This window comes from Penicillium verhagenii, assembly GCF_028828195.1.
Source record: "Penicillium verhagenii strain IBT 33310 chromosome Unknown utg000010l_segment0_segment0, whole genome shotgun sequence".
Taxonomy (NCBI): Eukaryota; Fungi; Ascomycota; class Eurotiomycetes; order Eurotiales; family Aspergillaceae; genus Penicillium; species Penicillium verhagenii.
In genome coordinates, this window is record NW_026643174.1 from 272,696 (window position 1) to 289,111 (window position 16,416).

Genomic DNA, 16,416 nt, shown 5'->3' on the forward strand with positions numbered 1-16,416 from the left:
GGGTAAAAAAGAAAAAAAAAAAGAAAAAGAAAAAGGATGAGATATGGAGTAGAAGGAAAGATTCCGGGTTTTCTTTAGCCAACAGAGTCTCTTGTCATTTACCCAAGGGAAACAGTTCAAAATCTCATCCCCCGCAGAAATATAAGAAAAAAGGGAAAAAAAGGGCATTGTTGATAATGAATTGTAATCTTTATATAACCCTTTCCTCTCCCTTTGACATTGTATATGAGAAAAGAAAAGAAAAAAAAGGCATGTTTTTGTTGATTAAGAGGGTTTCAAAGTTACTATACTTTTTATATGGACTTGTATATAAAACTTTTTGATTGAATAGTGATCCTCCACATGTCCACCCTTCAAGAGCTCTAGAGCCTGTAGAAAAAAGGAAAGGGAAGATCAGAGAGAAAAAAAGGGGGTAAAGAGTGAACAGGAGTTAAGCCCCTCTTGTGATGAAAGCTTAGACCAATGATAGATCAGATACATCATATAGTGGAGAGTAAGAGGTTGGATGATTACCCTGGAGAGCTTAGCCTATGATTTAGTATTATTTAGTATTCTTTAGATGATTTTAGGTGTAAATGAGAAGGGGAAAAGGGGGAGCAAATCAGCAGACAGGAAATGCACTTCTACCAATCTCACTTATGTAGAAGAAGCTCCCTCCTACCTTGTACGCTTGGTAGAAGGGATGGAATCTCCTTGCCCTTTTGAAACTATCCCTTAGTTTAGAACTGAGAGAAGAGAAAGGAAAGAGAGGCTGGAAAACTCAACATTACTAGTTAGTTAACCTGAAGTCGCTATGTAAGCAGCATACAAAATGCAGATTCTCTACTTACCCCTGCATACTATCTACCTAACCCAGGTATACGCAAAAAGAAGAGACCATTATACCATATTTATCATTTATATTCTTTTGGAGGGGGGCCTTTTTTTTTTTTTTCTTTACTAGCCTTATTTCATTGCCCCAAAATCCAATTGTCGTGCGGCATTTTTAAAAGGCCCATCGTCGATCTCACCACCACGTCGACCTAAATCATCGCCCATCTTCTTCATCCCGGACTTGCGTGGAAGATCTTCATTCCGGGTCGGTTGGGGATCAGTCATCCACCAGTTATGCCGTAATACTTGAAGGGCCGTATACCGTTTACGAGGATCCAGCGCACACATTGACATCAACAGATCACCACCCACTGGGCCAGCCGTAGGGAACTGCCGGAGGAAAAAATCTCGGCCTTGAACGGGCACTTGCTGGCCCCGGTCCGTGGGGATATAGTTGGGTAATTGAGTGACCCCCGGCCAATTTTCCTCGGTGGGGGTTCCAAACGCTTCACAGATCTTGGAGATTTGATCCAGGTCAGTATTGCCGGCCACAAAGGGCACTCGTAGCAACAGTTCTGCAAAAACCATCCCCATGGACCATACGTCCACCGCTCCCGAGTACTGTCGGGCCCCGTAGAGCAACTCCGGTGGTCGATACCACCGGGTGATGACTTGGTGAGTCATGTTGAGATATGGGTCCGCAAAGGATCGGGCCAGTCCAAAATCCGCTAGTTTGACCTCGCCGTCCGATGCGATCAGCAGGTTGTTGGGCTTGATATCTCGATGAAGCACAAAGTTCTCATGACAAAACCACACCCCTCGGGCTAACATGCCCATCCAAGCCTTGACATCGGCCACTCCATACTGGATATCTCCATCCTTGATGAGCATCTCCAAGTCTCCCCGAGGAAGAAACTCTAGCACCAGGCTCAAGTTCTGATCTTTGGAGGAAAAGACATCATGAAGGGCGATGATATTAGGGTGCGATAGTTCCTGCAGGTATTTGACTTCTCGAATTGCATCCATAGTCAACCCGTCTTTGTATTCGGCATTGACCTTGACTTTTTTAATAGCAACCAAGGACGATGGGTCGTCCCGGAGGTGTCCTAGGAAAACCACAGCATATGTACCCTCTCCAAGCTTCTTGTCTGTTTTGGTTTGATTTTGTTAGTATCAACTGCCCGCTAGGCACAATCAAGTAATTTGCTTCAATCTACCTTTAATGTATTTCTGCCGCACATCGTCATTGAGCTGTTCAGTGAGTTCTTGATCTGTGTTGGAGGACACTGATATTGAGGTAGCGATCCCCCCCGAGGAGCCTTGAGCTGCAGCTGCCCTCAGTCTGAGAGTATTGGGCGATGCGACGGTCACAGAGGGGGATCGAGAGATGAATGGTGACGCTGCCATATTGAAGTTTCAAGAGAGATAGGATTGAACAGGTGAAAGTGGATTTTGAGGGTGAAGAGAAGGATGAAATTCATACAGCAACTAGGCTGTATCAAATAGAACTCAAGGATTCATCTTCGATTTGGAGAGTTTCAAATCATATTAAAAGAAAAAAACACAAAGCTGGAAAGTTAACAAGGGTGTCTGAAGTTACCCTTCGTTTTCGGGTTGTAGTGAATACGCGCTTCTCCCGGAGTATTATTGATCCCGTGACCGCCCGAAATTTCCAAGCTTTCTCAGGCACAAACAGTTCAGAGTCGCATCCGCAGTTCAATTGGATTGGTCCACTCGTCTCCTTCATTGCCATTCCCACTCTCCCACCTGGTCTTTCTATCGCTCTCTCTGCCTCCCTCCCTTGTGGACTCACAGGCAAAACCAACACTCAACCTATTGGCCACAGGTCTGGGCCCCATTCAAAGACCACCATGGCAATGCGCACGCAACAACTCCGCAACTTTCCCTCGCGGCTCCTCCAATCAGTCAGCCTCTCGAAGCAATGTTTCCGACCACTCCATGGAAGAACGGCACGATTGGTGCCTACACCGACCCCATTTGTCCCTGATGTCCAGACTTTCCTCACGTTGATCGGCCGGGAAATGTCGAAGCATGCGAGCAAGATTCCTTCCTGGGACCAACTTTTCACCTCCAACTCCGACCAACTTCGGGAACTCGGCATTGAGCCTGCCCGTCAGCGACGATACCTAATTCGGAAGCGCGAGAAGTTCCGCAATGGCTTGTATGGACCGGGAGGTGATCTGGAACAGGTTGTGAATGGCGTCGCCCAATTGCGGGTGGTGGAAATCCCGGATGAGACCAAAAAGTCCTCAGCAGAATCACAAGCTGCCCAATCGGTGTCATCCTCCGCTACTCTGACACCTGGCATGAAGAAGGCCATCGTGAACATGCTGCCCGGTGTCACCGAATACAAGCACAGCTCGACCGCCCAACTTACAAAGTTCGCCCACATGAAAATCCACAGAGGCTCTAAGATCATGGGTCCTTTCCTTCAGCCGGTCAAGGGAAGCCATGGAACCGCTGCTACCATCACAATCCAAGAGGGAATGTGGGAGGACAAGCGGGGACAGAAGGTGGATGGTGGTGAGCGACGCCGTGTTGAGGTGCGGGCAAAGAGGCGACTGGAGGAAAGAAGGAAAGCGTAAAATAGCAGGGGGGTAGGCTGGCGTTTCTTGCATATCTCTTGAGCCCTGACGGTCCTGTGTTTCTAGTGTTTCTATCCGTACTGTACTATAGTTATATATCATATCCTACCACCCATGGGCCCCTGGACCGATGTTTCAACATTTGAATGTTTACTACCTCAGGTTAGCCTTTCTCTTAGTTGATTGAGTAATTACTATGTATTTGTATGCATCTATAGACCGCCAAAACTGCATCTATAAGGCTGCAACTTTTTTTTAAAAAAAATGTGACAAAAAGGGGGGGGGGGGAAGACTGTATGTTTAATTAAATAGATATAGTAACAGTATCAACACGAAGCACATGCAAAGGGCAACTCGGCTCAAGCCATGAGCAAAAAAAAAAAGGGATAAGAAAAAGAGTAATGTACAATGGCAAGAATCATCCAAAGGCGTTGAGACATGATGAAACGCCGCGTATTGATGAATCCACGTCGTTCCGCTTGCTTAGTCCTTGATGACATCAAGGTAGATCATTAGATGTAAAGATGTAACCGGGTTCCAATTCTTGCTCTTTTTCCCCCTGAGCCCTTTCCCCCCCTTACTCTTATTTCTCGTTTTCAAAGGAGTCGCATGGTCGAAGCTCCATCTATTCCTTGGTTCCACGCTTCTCAAAACGGACAAATGACTTGCCCAATGGCTTGGAGAACAAAGACTAGGGATCGAGTTAGCAATGTATACAAGGGAGGGAGATGTGCGTATGATGAAACAACTTACTGAGTAATCGGTATCGGGAACACCAGTACGATCGGTAGGGTTGGAGAACTTGAATTGGCGGACCAATGTGGCCAGAATAGCGCCCAACTGTACGTAGGCAAACTGTTCGCCGATGCAACGGTGCCGGCCGGCGCCGAATGGGAGGTAAGGGCTGCTGGTACCCTTACTGACCATACCGTAGCCGTAATCAATTTGTTCCTCGTCCTCGTCTTTGGGCGCGGTGACCTCATCCCAGCGGTGAGGGTTCCAATTCAAAGGCTCCGGGAAGCACTCCTCCGATCTCGCAGTGACACCGGGGGAGGAGAGGACGTTGTGGGTGGTGGGGATCACATAAGGTGTTCCCTCCACAGGCATGGGGTTCTTGACAGCACGAATGATAGAGTGGATAGGAGCGTGAATGCGAAGGGTCTCCTTGATGACCTTGGCGTGAAGGTCCAACTTCTGGAGGTTCTCGTAGGTGACTGGAGGCAAATCCTCACCCAGGATTCGGATTTGTTCTTGGTAAAGCTCATCCATGATCTCAGGGCAAGTTGCCATACGGAGAACAATCCAGGCGGCGGTGGATGAAGAAGAGTGTTGTCCAGCCATCAGGAGTGCGATCATCATGTGGGCCACCTCTTCGTCGGGAACCGGGGTACCGTTCTTGTAAACACAGGACATGAGGTTCCAAACCATATCTTCTTCAGTCTTCTTGCCACCAGCCTCACGACGCTCACGAATGATTTCCATGTATGTTTCGGTCATCTTCTTCTGCGCAGCGTCGCGCTTGCGGTTGTGGGGGAGCGGGGCCCAGGGGAGCATAAAGTTGATCGGCGCAAAACCCTTGTCAAGATCGTGGTACATGTCGGCAAAAGTAGAATCAAAGCGGTCGCGCACTTCTTTGCCCTGGAGGGATCGCGAAGCAGTGTAAATGGTGATCTCGGCAATGATCTTGGAAACGTCAAAAGTACCCTTGGACTCTTGGAATGCAGGGCATTTCTTGACAAACATATCGACTTCGTTGGTGATCAGGGGAACGTAGGACCGAAGGGCCTCGGAAGTCAGGCCGAATTTCACAAACTTTTTTTTTTGGAAAAACGCGGTCAGTTTCCATATAAAGATATGCAATTTGGCAGATCGGGCTCATCGCAGGGTTCTCTCTTTACCTTCTTCTGCTCCATGAGCTTGGAGTTGGGGCAATCATAGACCACATTGCGGCCAAAAACAGGGGTTGTCAGTGGCGAATAAACCTCTTCGGCGCAAACGTCGCGCAGCTTTCCATTCATAATAAACTCATTGCCCTTGGTGCCCAAATAAACGGTAGTCTTCTTGCCGAGAAGAACGAAAGTGAAAATATCACCGTACTGTTATGAAACACGCCCAATGGCTCTTTGTTAGAAACGATCCTGACATGGCAAAAGTCTCGATGGAAATGACACACCTTTGCGCGGTTGACATTGAAGAACCTGTATGGCTCCATTCCATAGCTAATTGTGCTTCCGACAAAGGGAAACCAGTGGAAGACCACTGGAGGCTCGTGGGGGTTCTTGAAGAGTAATTGGCGCAAGACATTGACAACGACGGACAGTGCAATAAAGGACAAACTGCCGACTACAGCCAGGGTATAGATGGACTGGCTGGAGCAATGCTCGCAGAACGTATCGAGAAAACTAGAAAAGAGACCCATAGCGACGGCGAAGGTGACCGGAAGAGTGGAAAAGTTTCCCTCTACCAAATCAAGTTGGAGGAAGTGGGAAGGTCTGGATAAGAAGAGGGGGAAAGGGAAAGTCCGAAGGATCCAAAATAATAATCTCCGCTATCATTCGATGAGGCCACGCCTGGGGGACCCGCTTCTTGCCCCTGTTTCTTACTATCAAATGGGCCAAATAATATTAGAAAGTATTTTGTTTTTCGTCTGATGTTTTGATTTGTGGATTTTGGGGGGTTTTTTTATAAAAAAAAAATTTCATAAGTATATATAGAGTAGATATAAAAAATAAAAAAATAAAAAAAATTTAGTCTTAAGATATATGGTCATATTCAAATTACCATCGAAGAACAATATAATACATAAACAGTAGATACCAATAATGCCATATAGAGAAACAATATTGATTGACTGCCCTGTTTCTATATCTATATGCTGCTATTGATGTAGTACTATACTCCGTACCTGTAAATCCAATAAGGGGGGAAACCTATCTAACCCGGCAGTTTCCATCACGCCACACCGGCTATAAGCAACATCCGTGACCGGTGCCAATGATTGCATGATACTCGACTAGATAACTTTTTTTTTTGAACGCCAGATTGGATTCTACCATATAAACTAAACTATACATTAAAGTAGCGAATAGGTATCTCTCCAAAGCCCACCCGATCTTCCATTGGTTCCGACCCAGCACAAGAAAAAAGAAATATAACACCATCCGTTGGAACTTGAACACACACACACACACACACATTGAGAGGATAAGAATGTTTAAACAGAAACCGACCTTGGTACACGATTTTTACTTATGTCGATTGACCTTTGGTTCGTCGTATAGCGCGGGATCACCACGCTCGCCGAGATTCACAAACCCCTTGGGGCTACCTTGGTCTCCGGGGGACGATTCAACCTTCGCTGGTTGATTGTGAATGCGCGTACCAGCATTGTTATTGTGAAAGACTTTAATTGGGGCTTCACTGCCTTCCACATGTTCACTGAAAAGAACGTCATTAACACTGCTCAGCAGGGTCCGCTCCCGCTCCATCTTGCGCTTCGAGAAATCCAAGTTGCCCAAGGCGCCTGTCAGCCCATCCGTGCTGTCAGTGACATTGGGGTATTTTTCAGTCATCCAAGGGTGCTCCAGACAGTCATCCACCGTGATCCGTTTCTCCACGTCCACGGTGAGCATCCGGTCAATCAGATCCAAGGCAGGATCGCCCACAGAGTCCCACCACGGCGCAGGATAGTCGAACTTGCCCGATTTGATCTGCTGGGCCAATGTGAGGGGGTTGTTCCGCGTGTATAATTCGTCCGAGAAGGGAGGAAAGCCGCATAGGCAGATATAGAGAACTACTCCCAGAGACCAGACATCCACAGCTTTGGTATATCGTCGTCGCCGAGTATCCTCCAAAATCTCCGGTGCAACATCTGAAGAGTAGAAAAAAGAAATTAGTATACTGTCAATTTAGCCCATGCTAAAACTGATTGACTTACAGCATGGGGTACCACACCTGTTGAATAAAGAAGATTAGCATCTATGACATGCGAGCATAAAAAGTAGCGCCAGTCCTGTACTTACAACGTGGTGGTAAATGAGTCTTCTCCAATGATTTTGGCAAGTCCAAAATCACCCAGTTTGACTGTCATTTTCTTATCAGCCAGCAGAATATTCTCGGGTTTGATGTCCCGATGAACAATCCCTCGGTCGTGCTAAAATTATCCCCAAGGATCTTAGCTATTGATGCGCCTCCAGTCCACGGTAAGGGGGGTTAATTTACCAGATATTTCAGTCCTTCAAAGAGCTGACGGAACAGATGGCGGGTTTCTGACTCGCTGAGCTTTTTTTTGCTCAATATTAAGTTGAACAGTTCACCCTCTGGGGCTAACTCGAGAACCAGATAAGCCCCATCAGTTTCATCAAATGTGTCCTTCAGGCAGAGGAGATTCGGATGATTGACGCTCTTCAAAAGGGCAACCTCCTGCTGCAAAGCATCTGATTGTGACTTTTGCGAATCACCTGGACGCTTTTCAAAGACCTTGACTGCATACTGTTTGCCCGTGGAGCCCTCCACACACAGATAGACGGTCGCAAAATGACCTTTACCAAGCTGTCGATGTGTTCGGTATTGTTGACGGAAACCATTGGTATCCCTCGAACGTGGGTAACGAAAGGAAAACCGGGCTTCGTTCAAAATAGAAACTTCATCTCCATCTTCAAGCTCACGATGCTTGTTCCTTCCGACCATGGCTTCGTTCACAAAGGTTCCATTGCTGGAGAGATCTTCTAGAATAGCGACTACATCGCCCTTTCTCTTCTCTTCAAACACGAGGAAGTGGCGGTTTGATATCGTTGGGCTATTGATCACCAGGTCTGTGGAGGTTAAGTTAGCCGACATTATTATACTGTAGTAAAGCAAGGTTTGTCCACTCACCACACTCTGGGTGGCGGCCAATCAGATAACCACCAGGTGCCCGACCATTTTTCTGCTTGCAGGCCTGAGAATTTTTCCCAGACTTGTCCTTGGCCGCGTCTTCCCGATTGTCGCAACCATCTCGCTTCTTCAAAGTAAATGCACTGCTAACCTTGTCATCCAGTGGGATCAGGTAGCCCCAAACCCCCTCAGCATCTTCATCCTCGACTTCATCCGCAAATGCTCTCGGGGGATAGACAAACTGCGATAGGGCTTGTGTGTCCCCCGGTGGTGATGACACAACCTGGGAAAGGTCTGGGTTAGGCGACGAGGGTGCGCGGGTTCGACTTGGACTTTCTGGTGGAGTGGCCGTCACTTCATTGCGAATATCCGTGGCAGTCGAATGGCTATGGGTCAGTGGAGTTGGCAGATAGTCGTGATCGACTGGTGTCTCCTGTGGTTGATGCTGACTTGAGATGCGTTGAGATCGGCGCGGCTTTTTCAGGTCTTGTGAATCGGCATCCACACTGAGCTAGTCATGCCCCAGGACCGTCAGCAAGTAAGTCATTACCACCCCGAAGAGGGAACGCCATCACTCACTCTACCCCGCTTATGCGCGCTTTTCTCTCGAGGTGCCATGATTTCAGGATTTCACAAAAGAAATCCTCTGATGCTCGATCCACAACCCAATGGTGTTGGTTGACCAGGCTTGCTGCACCGTCGGCAATATAATGGAATGAACCCCAAGCGGCAGTTGTTTATTTCCCCAATCTTTGTCCTTTTTTCCCTTATTATCTCCTGTATTTTCCTCTATTATCTTGTCGCTTTCCACAAGTCAGAGCAAAATAAAACAAAAGAGGAGCTGGACCAATGGCAGGAAATAGTGAAACTTGGAGGACGGTTGACAAGGGAGAGCGTTGTGGTCTCAAAATAGCTCTCTGGGGGTCGGGAAGTTCGAGGCTCTGGAGGAAAGAGCCTCTCTCTCTTCCCTCTCTTCCTCTTCTCCGCCCCCATCTAAAAAAGCAATACTAGATAGAAAGCAAACACCTAAACAGAAAAAAAAAAAAACAAGAACAATAATAGACGAGATTCAAATCCTTCAAAATGTATATAATAATAATCCCAGGTGAATTTACATTGTTTTGATCCAACTATAACATTCTTTACCTTCCAAGGTTATGTCAATGTTTTTAACCTAGGTTCGCTCAAAACACGTGCCTTTTCTCCCTGTCGCATCCCTATCAATACATACTCTCCATACTCCTTCCTTTTGCTCCACAGATTATCGACAGGTCTCGAATAAGAAGGAAAGAAAGGACAAGAATACCAAAAAAAAGCATGGAAGGGTAAGTTAAGTCCTACTTTCTATTCATTTGTGGTTGCTAATGCATCCAATTAGCCTCTCGGTCGGCGTCAGACGCTCGGCGTTCGAGAAGCTTGCGGCTTTGGCTGTCAAGTCGCCAGCTCAGGATGGATCGAGCCTTGATCGTCTCGCTCAACAGTCGCGACCGACTCGTCCGATTGATGGTACGCTGAATGGGATACTCAAAAACCAAGCCCCTACGTCTCGAGTTCCAATGGTAAGAGCCCAAGCCTGCCCCCCTCCTAGAGACCCTCGTGGGTGACGTAAACTAACAACTAGCCTCGATAGGGGATCCGTGAACTCGATGTCCTATTAGCCTTATGTAAAGCTGCATTGTCTGTCAATGAGCTCGATCACGCCCGGCGATTAGTCACTCAACTATCCCAATACCTGCCCGAGTCCCCCAGTCAGCTGTTTCGCCCGTCGCCATTTCTCCAGAGCATCAAACCGTCACCATGGGAGACTCTGTCGCACAGCCTGACATCGGCTTTATTGTCCCTCGGCTTGAAATTTCCGACCTTGCGGAAGGAAGCAGTCGCCAGTCTCACTGGGTACCTGAACAATTGCGCCGAGGCTATTAGTTCAGTGACGCCGTTCCACTACTCTACATCCGAAGCTGGAGGACGAGGTGTAGTGCACGAATCGATTGCGATTCTGTCCATCGCCGTGTCGCTTGTGGGATTCCTAGAAGCATCGGCAAAGCACACTGTGTTTTGGACCGCCAGGGAGAAATTACAGATCATCGATCATTTACGTGCCATGCTCTCCGAGTCGTTTCTTATTGCAGTGGAGACGGCCTCTTCAACCATTCGCAATGCTACAGGGAACGACAGCATCTTCAAGGATTGGAGAAAATATACTCGACGATATGCAGCACATGGGCGGCCCTTGGGCGCCATGTTGATGCAGGAGGGCTTCATGCGCTTTGTGAAATCCTGCGCGGCATCCCTGATCGGGTCGCAAAACTTATCCGATGATCAACTGCTAGATGATTATATGGCTGGGGTTGGGATTGCCAAGAGCTATGATGAGTCTGACATTGCTTTGATCGAGCGAATTACGGACCTAATCAGCGAAGAAATCCATCTGCTGGAGGACGGTTCGGATTATCTCCAAGTCGGCTCGCCCTCTCAGCAGAAGCTAGCTTTCTCCGTGAAAGGCGATGCCTTGATTGGCTTCCTGAACTGCGTCGTACTTGGCGAGGATGCCGCTAATAACGACGTCTTGCTATCATGGCTTGAGGAATCCTTAATTGACACCCAGCAAATGGCATGTGCGGAGCTGGCCACGACAGCGTTGAAATGCATGGCAATTCTGGCTAGAATGTCCCCCAATGGTGCCTCAATTGCAAGGAGGTGCTTGTTGAGATTCTTAACCCAGGGTGGTGCTTCCATTGGCTCTGTGGTTGCCGTGGCTGCTCGATGCCTCGCCCAGGTTCTTAGCATCCTCTCGGAAGATGCTGTGATCACCACCCTCTACTCTTTAGGAAATGCCCTGAGCCCAAGCTCCAACAACGATCAGTCGGCACAGGACCAGTTTACTGGTGATGCCACTGGCACTGCGAACAACCTGGCATCCTACCCCCAGCCAAGTAACGGAAGCCAGTTATCTATACTAGCCGTTGGCGAGGGAGAAGCCTTTGTTTATCGAAATGTTGTTCATGCCATCGTGATAATTGCCACGAGTTGCGATGATGACAAAATCAGTGCACTGGCGCAATCCATGCTTCTACAGAAAGTTGGCAAGATTAACGTTGCGGTGGACGCCTATATCATTCAGGAGACTGCTGTTCTCGCTTTGAGCAGTGGTAAGGCTGAATTCCAACTTTTGCTGAAATTCTATGCCCGTATCTACCTCGACGGGGCGCACAAGGGGCTGCCGATTATTTCTGATGCGGTTCAGTGCGCAATGGCATACCTTTCCGTTTCCTTGGACCAAAACTCCCCACTCCACGCAATCTATCTGACTCACCTTCTGGAGAGTATTGTCAACAAGGGGGATGTTCCTGATCTCGACGCTGAGCGTCACGCGGAGGTCGTTTTCGCTTCTAGTGATATAACCCCGCTATTGAAACCTCTGGCGCTTTTGGTTTCGTCCGTAAAGCGTTCGCTAGAAAACCCGGATCCCGTGTTAGACTATGATGACGCTACCTTGTCCTTATTCCGTGATGCCTGGTTCAATATTGCCATCCATGGTATTACGTTGAACTCGAGTGTCTTTCACGAGTATACCAGAGAGCTTCGTCTGTTGGCAAGCCACTCTCCACCCCTTGTGGCGGAAGATCGTATGGAGTTACTTGAGAGCGATGTTGAACTCAATACTGTGCTCAGAAGAGGTACGGGCCCTCAGCGAGTCTTGGAACAAAAGCGTACCTTGATTTCAGAGCTGGTTGGCCGTGAAGCCGACGTCAAGCGGTTGGATTACCCACGAGCCGTGTTTCTCAATGCCGTGTTGTTGGTCGAAAGTCTCCGCGCATCCTCGGGAGACTGCACCAAGATCCTCCGGTACTTCCGTGATCCTTCTTTAGCCACCCCTGAAATGGTTGTCTGCATGAATGCTGTCGCGGAGAAAACTGTGACTTGTTATCTTTCGCGCACCTTGTCTGAAGAATACGACGAATTTTCGGCGCCATACCTTTCAAAGCAGCTGGCCGCTTACCTGGTAGCTTGCTGCCATCGCATTGAACGCGTACAAAGTATTGCAACGATATGTACGGACAAAATTATCAGCCAATGCCCCTCTGCGCTCTGCGAGAAACACTCCCTTTTTGCTTTGCTTGAGATTCTCACCGTGATGTGGTCATCTTGCCTGCAGGGAGAACTAGATGAGTTTGAGTGGAAACCAACTTTGGTCTCACCTATGGGGATCGTGAAGGTTGATTTACCAGATAACTACGCACTTAGAAAAGCGACCCTAGATCGGTTCCTTGTGCGAGCTAGAACATGGGTGACTACAGTCTTGAATATCGCACCACTAGATATCAAGGGACTACTTCAGACATACCTGTCGGAGTACGACGATGATGGTGGCTATGGCCATATTGCTCTAGGCCGCTCCTTCGCTCTCGAGATGGGATCCCTGATCCCACAGAGTGACCCGCGACTAGGATCCCTTGAAGGTTACAATGCCCATGATGTCAACATCGCCTCGGATTTCATGGCTCTCTACACGACTCGTCAGAAGTATCGCCGTCCCGAGATATCTTCATCGATTGTTTCACATGATGGATTCCATCTTGGTGACAGTCCAAAGGTTGAGGCAGTGACTGAATCTGATACTGCTGGTGATATCGAACACTCCCTATCTGTCCTCTACGAACGTAGTATGGATGGAGAAGAAATTCCCTTGATTGAGGTCAGAGATGTTCTGCGGCAAGCAGCGGGCCTCATTTGTAGTAGCAGCCAACCTCGTCTGTCGGTCGTTCATTACCTGGTGGCATTGCCTTTTCAAATCTTCAGCAAGGAAATCATCAAATTGGGCGTTTCTTTATGGCTTGGTGTCATCCATGAAAACCCCAATATTGAGCCACGCATTCTAGCAGAGGTGGTGGAAGCCTGGGAAAGAAGTATTCACCGCCGAAAGGGATTGTTTGATACATCATTTGAGCATTCCGATCCGCTACATACCGTGATCGAGTTATTACCAACAGATAAAGCAGCGATGCTTCAAAAGCAAGAAGCCGCGCAGAATACACTCTCGCCACATCTGCGTGTCCTACAATTCTTCGAGAGCCACTTCAATGCCATCCGGCTCGGCAATTTGCAGGATCAGCAGTTATTTGGTCGGTTGATCAGCAGTACCGTGGTGGGTCTCTCGAAGACCCAGTGCCATCCTTTAGCTCGCGAGATTCACTTCCGCATCGTTCTCTTTGGATTGAGCGTTTTGAAACACTTCAGCCCTCGGAGCCCTGCTGCATCTTGGAAACTCAAAGATCAAATCTTGACTGCCGCGCTAAGCTGGTTTAGATACCCACCCAGGTGGTCCTTTGGTGGCAATCGATTACAGATCAAATCTGAAGATAAGATTCTTGGTGATGTTCTCACTGCTCTGCGGAGCATTGCAGAGATAGCTACCCAGTCCCATGGAGCATACAAGTCTCTCCAGGCCAAGCAGGAGTTGACTCAAATTCTTATCGAGAATGAAAGATCACGCCTGCGGGTTTGGCTGTTCCCCTTGGAGCCCGAGCGAAAGCACCACATGCCATCGCTTGGTGGCAAGCACACTGTTGATGTATGTTCTGAAATCTCTTATCGAAGCATTGGCACCTCTGGTCCGAAACTAACAATCGTATCGCAGAGTATGACATCTTTCCTTCGACTTGCTTGGGCAGAGAGTCCGGGCCTGGCCATTCAGCTTGCCACCAGGTTCCCATCGCCGAAGATGCAAAGCGATGTTCGGGGGCTAATCTTGAACTTTCCTGAAAATGCCATCCCGGAGGCAAGTGCTTTGGAAATCATGTTTGACTCGTCTCTACCATCTGATGTCACCTTCCAGCTCAAGGCAAGTCTTTCTCATTCGCACTTTTCATTTACTCTAGAGACTAATTGCGTTGCAGTATCTACTATTCTGGGCGCCAGTCAATCCCACAGAGGCATTGACCTACTTCCTTCCCGCTTACGGCAACCACCCCTTTATCCTCCAATACGCAATGCGGGCTCTGGAAAGTCACTCGATGGATGTTCGCTTCTATATCGTGCCACAGCTGGTCCAGGCTTTACGATACGATGCCCTGGGCTACGTCGAGCGCTATATCCTTGAGACAGCAAAATTGTCACAGCTGTTTGCTCACCAGGTGATTTGGAACATGAAAGCTAACTCTTACAAGGATGAAGATTCCCAAGTGGTAAGTGCAGATCATGGTGCAACTCGCTGTTTTAAGATGGTTAGAAACTGACTTCGCGATCTCATAGCCGGATCCTCTGAAACCAACACTGGACCGATTTATCGAGTCTTTGATTTCAAGCTTCTCCGACGAAGAGCGCATTTTCTATGAAAGAGAGTTCTCTTTCTTCAATGAGATCACTGGTATCTCTGGTACGCTTCGGCCCTATATCAAGAAGAGTAAGCCCGAGAAGAAGGAGAAGATTGAGGAGGAGCTTCGTAAGATCAAGGTGGAAGTGGGCGTGTATCTCCCAAGTAACCCTGACGGTGTGGTGGTGGGCATTGATCGGAAGTCCGGCAAGCCCCTTCAGAGCCACGCAAAAGCGCCCTACATGGCAACCTTCCGAATTCAAAAGACCCGGCCACGGCTGGAGGCTAATAAGGGAGCTCGTGCTCACGGGAATGAATCTCGACAAGTGGCCAAGCGGGCCTCGTACGCCGAACAAGAGACCTACGAGGTTTGGCAGTCGGCGATTTTCAAGGTCGGCGATGACTGTCGTCAGGACATGCTCGCTTTGCAGATGATTGCGGCATTCCGTAGCATCTTCTCCAGTGTCGGTCTCGATGTCTGGGTCTTCCCGTACCGAGTCACCTCCACAGCCCCTGGTTGCGGTGTCATCGACGTGTTGCCCAATTCGATTTCTCGGGATATGCTCGGGCGTGAGGCCGTGAATGGATTGTACGATTACTTTGTCTCTAAATATGGAGGTGAAGATTCGATCAGATTCCAGGAGGCACGCACCAACTTCGTGAAAAGTATGGCAGCGTATTCCGTCATCTCCTATTTGCTCCAGTTCAAGGACCGACACAACGGCAACATCATGATCGATGACGCTGGACATATTATCCACATTGATTTTGGTTTCTGTTTCGATATTGCCCCCGGTGGTGTTCGTTTCGAGCGAGCACCGTTCAAGTTGACTTCGGAAATGGTTGCTGTGATCAGTGGGACTCACGACCCAGCTCATCACCCCAGTGGCAATGCCGGCCTTGGTTTGCCTGGCAGCCATTCTTTCAATCCAACTGCCACTCAGCCTTACCGATGGTTTGAGTCAATGGTTGTCAAGGCCTTCCTAGCCTCGCGACCATACTGCACCAAGCTTTCCCACATTGTTTCCCTGATGCTGGATAGCGGTCTGCCTTGCTTCAAGCCCGAGACCCTTAAGAACTTCCGCGATCGATTTGCCTTGGACAAGAACGAGAGGGATGCAGCTGAACACATGCGAGACTTGGTACGGAAGTCTTACATGAGTCGATCTACTAAGGGATATGATCAATTCCAATTGATGACCAATGGTATTCCCTACTGATTGCATTTCAAGTGCTTTCAATGTTGGGAGTTGTTCTAAATACATTTCTTTTCTTATCATCTGTTTTTATTCTAATAAATTTTCATCAAACCGAATGTTGTTCAAAGTGATGTTTCTTCACTTTGTTTTTCAATCTGCAACATATTTGAACAATTTTTTTTTTTTAGTTCTTAGAACCCCCAGACTCCCAAGGTTCTACTTACTTTCATTCTCCATCAAATCTTCGCCGCTTCCAGAATATGTTGCCTCTCTCATCCAAGCCAATTAGATACTTAGGGTATATTATCATTTCTCAGATTTCCACTTTATTTGAAGCATAAGTGATTGATTGACGTCACGACTTCGTGCCCGCCACCAGCTTTCCGTGTTTCAAGAGAAGAAAAATGACGAAATGGGCTTCGGGTGGCACGAGCTAAAAGAAGCTAAAAGAAGCTAAAAGCTGTTAAAGAATTTCAATTACTGGGATTCAAAGGAATAGTTGTTGATTGCAAGTATAACGTAGGAGTCAACAGTATTACCAGTATAGTAGCATGTCAATGTATGGACACCAAACTTGCCCTAAAACAAAATCAACTCAAGTCCTTTCCCA

General features: G+C 47.9%; 5 protein-coding genes across 5 annotated transcripts; 2 read left to right on the plus strand and 3 right to left on the minus strand.

The window, feature by feature from the left end:
• Window positions 1-945: 945 nt before the first annotated feature.
• kin28 (TFIIH complex serine/threonine-protein kinase subunit KIN28) lies at window positions 946-2,220 on the minus strand (the record flags this gene model as incomplete). The annotated part of the gene is made up of 2 exons (XM_057169355.1): window positions 946-1,961; window positions 2,031-2,220. 2 exons carry the CDS (start codon window positions 2,218-2,220, stop codon window positions 946-948), a joined length of 1,206 nt encoding a protein of 401 aa, XP_057016746.1.
• Window positions 2,221-2,684: 464 nt separating this feature from the next.
• N7466_009967 (mitochondrial 37S ribosomal protein mS41) lies at window positions 2,685-3,419 on the plus strand (the record flags this gene model as incomplete). Its single annotated transcript, XM_057169356.1, has 1 exon — window positions 2,685-3,419. One exon carries the CDS (start codon window positions 2,685-2,687, stop codon window positions 3,417-3,419), a length of 735 nt encoding a protein of 244 aa, XP_057016747.1.
• A 625-nt stretch (window positions 3,420-4,044) lies between these two features.
• On the minus strand, window positions 4,045-5,838 carry N7466_009968 (cytochrome P450; the record flags this gene model as incomplete). The annotated part of the gene is made up of 4 exons (XM_057169357.1): window positions 4,045-4,110; window positions 4,173-5,231; window positions 5,318-5,515; window positions 5,593-5,838. 4 exons carry the CDS (start codon window positions 5,836-5,838, stop codon window positions 4,045-4,047), a joined length of 1,569 nt encoding a protein of 522 aa, XP_057016748.1.
• Window positions 5,839-6,664: 826 nt separating this feature from the next.
• N7466_009969 (uncharacterized protein) lies at window positions 6,665-8,912 on the minus strand (the record flags this gene model as incomplete). Its single annotated transcript, XM_057169358.1, has 6 exons — window positions 6,665-7,290; window positions 7,357-7,373; window positions 7,442-7,572; window positions 7,641-8,233; window positions 8,295-8,805; window positions 8,874-8,912. The coding sequence occupies 6 exons, from the start codon at window positions 8,910-8,912 to the stop codon at window positions 6,665-6,667; spliced, it is 1,917 nt and encodes a 638-aa protein (XP_057016749.1).
• A 699-nt stretch (window positions 8,913-9,611) lies between these two features.
• Window positions 9,612-15,827, plus strand: stt4 (1-phosphatidylinositol 4-kinase STT4; the record flags this gene model as incomplete). The annotated part of the gene is made up of 6 exons (XM_057169359.1): window positions 9,612-9,619; window positions 9,673-9,853; window positions 9,925-13,866; window positions 13,933-14,118; window positions 14,174-14,479; window positions 14,547-15,827. 6 exons carry the CDS (start codon window positions 9,612-9,614, stop codon window positions 15,825-15,827), a joined length of 5,904 nt encoding a protein of 1,967 aa, XP_057016750.1.
• Window positions 15,828-16,416: the final 589 nt, after the last annotated feature.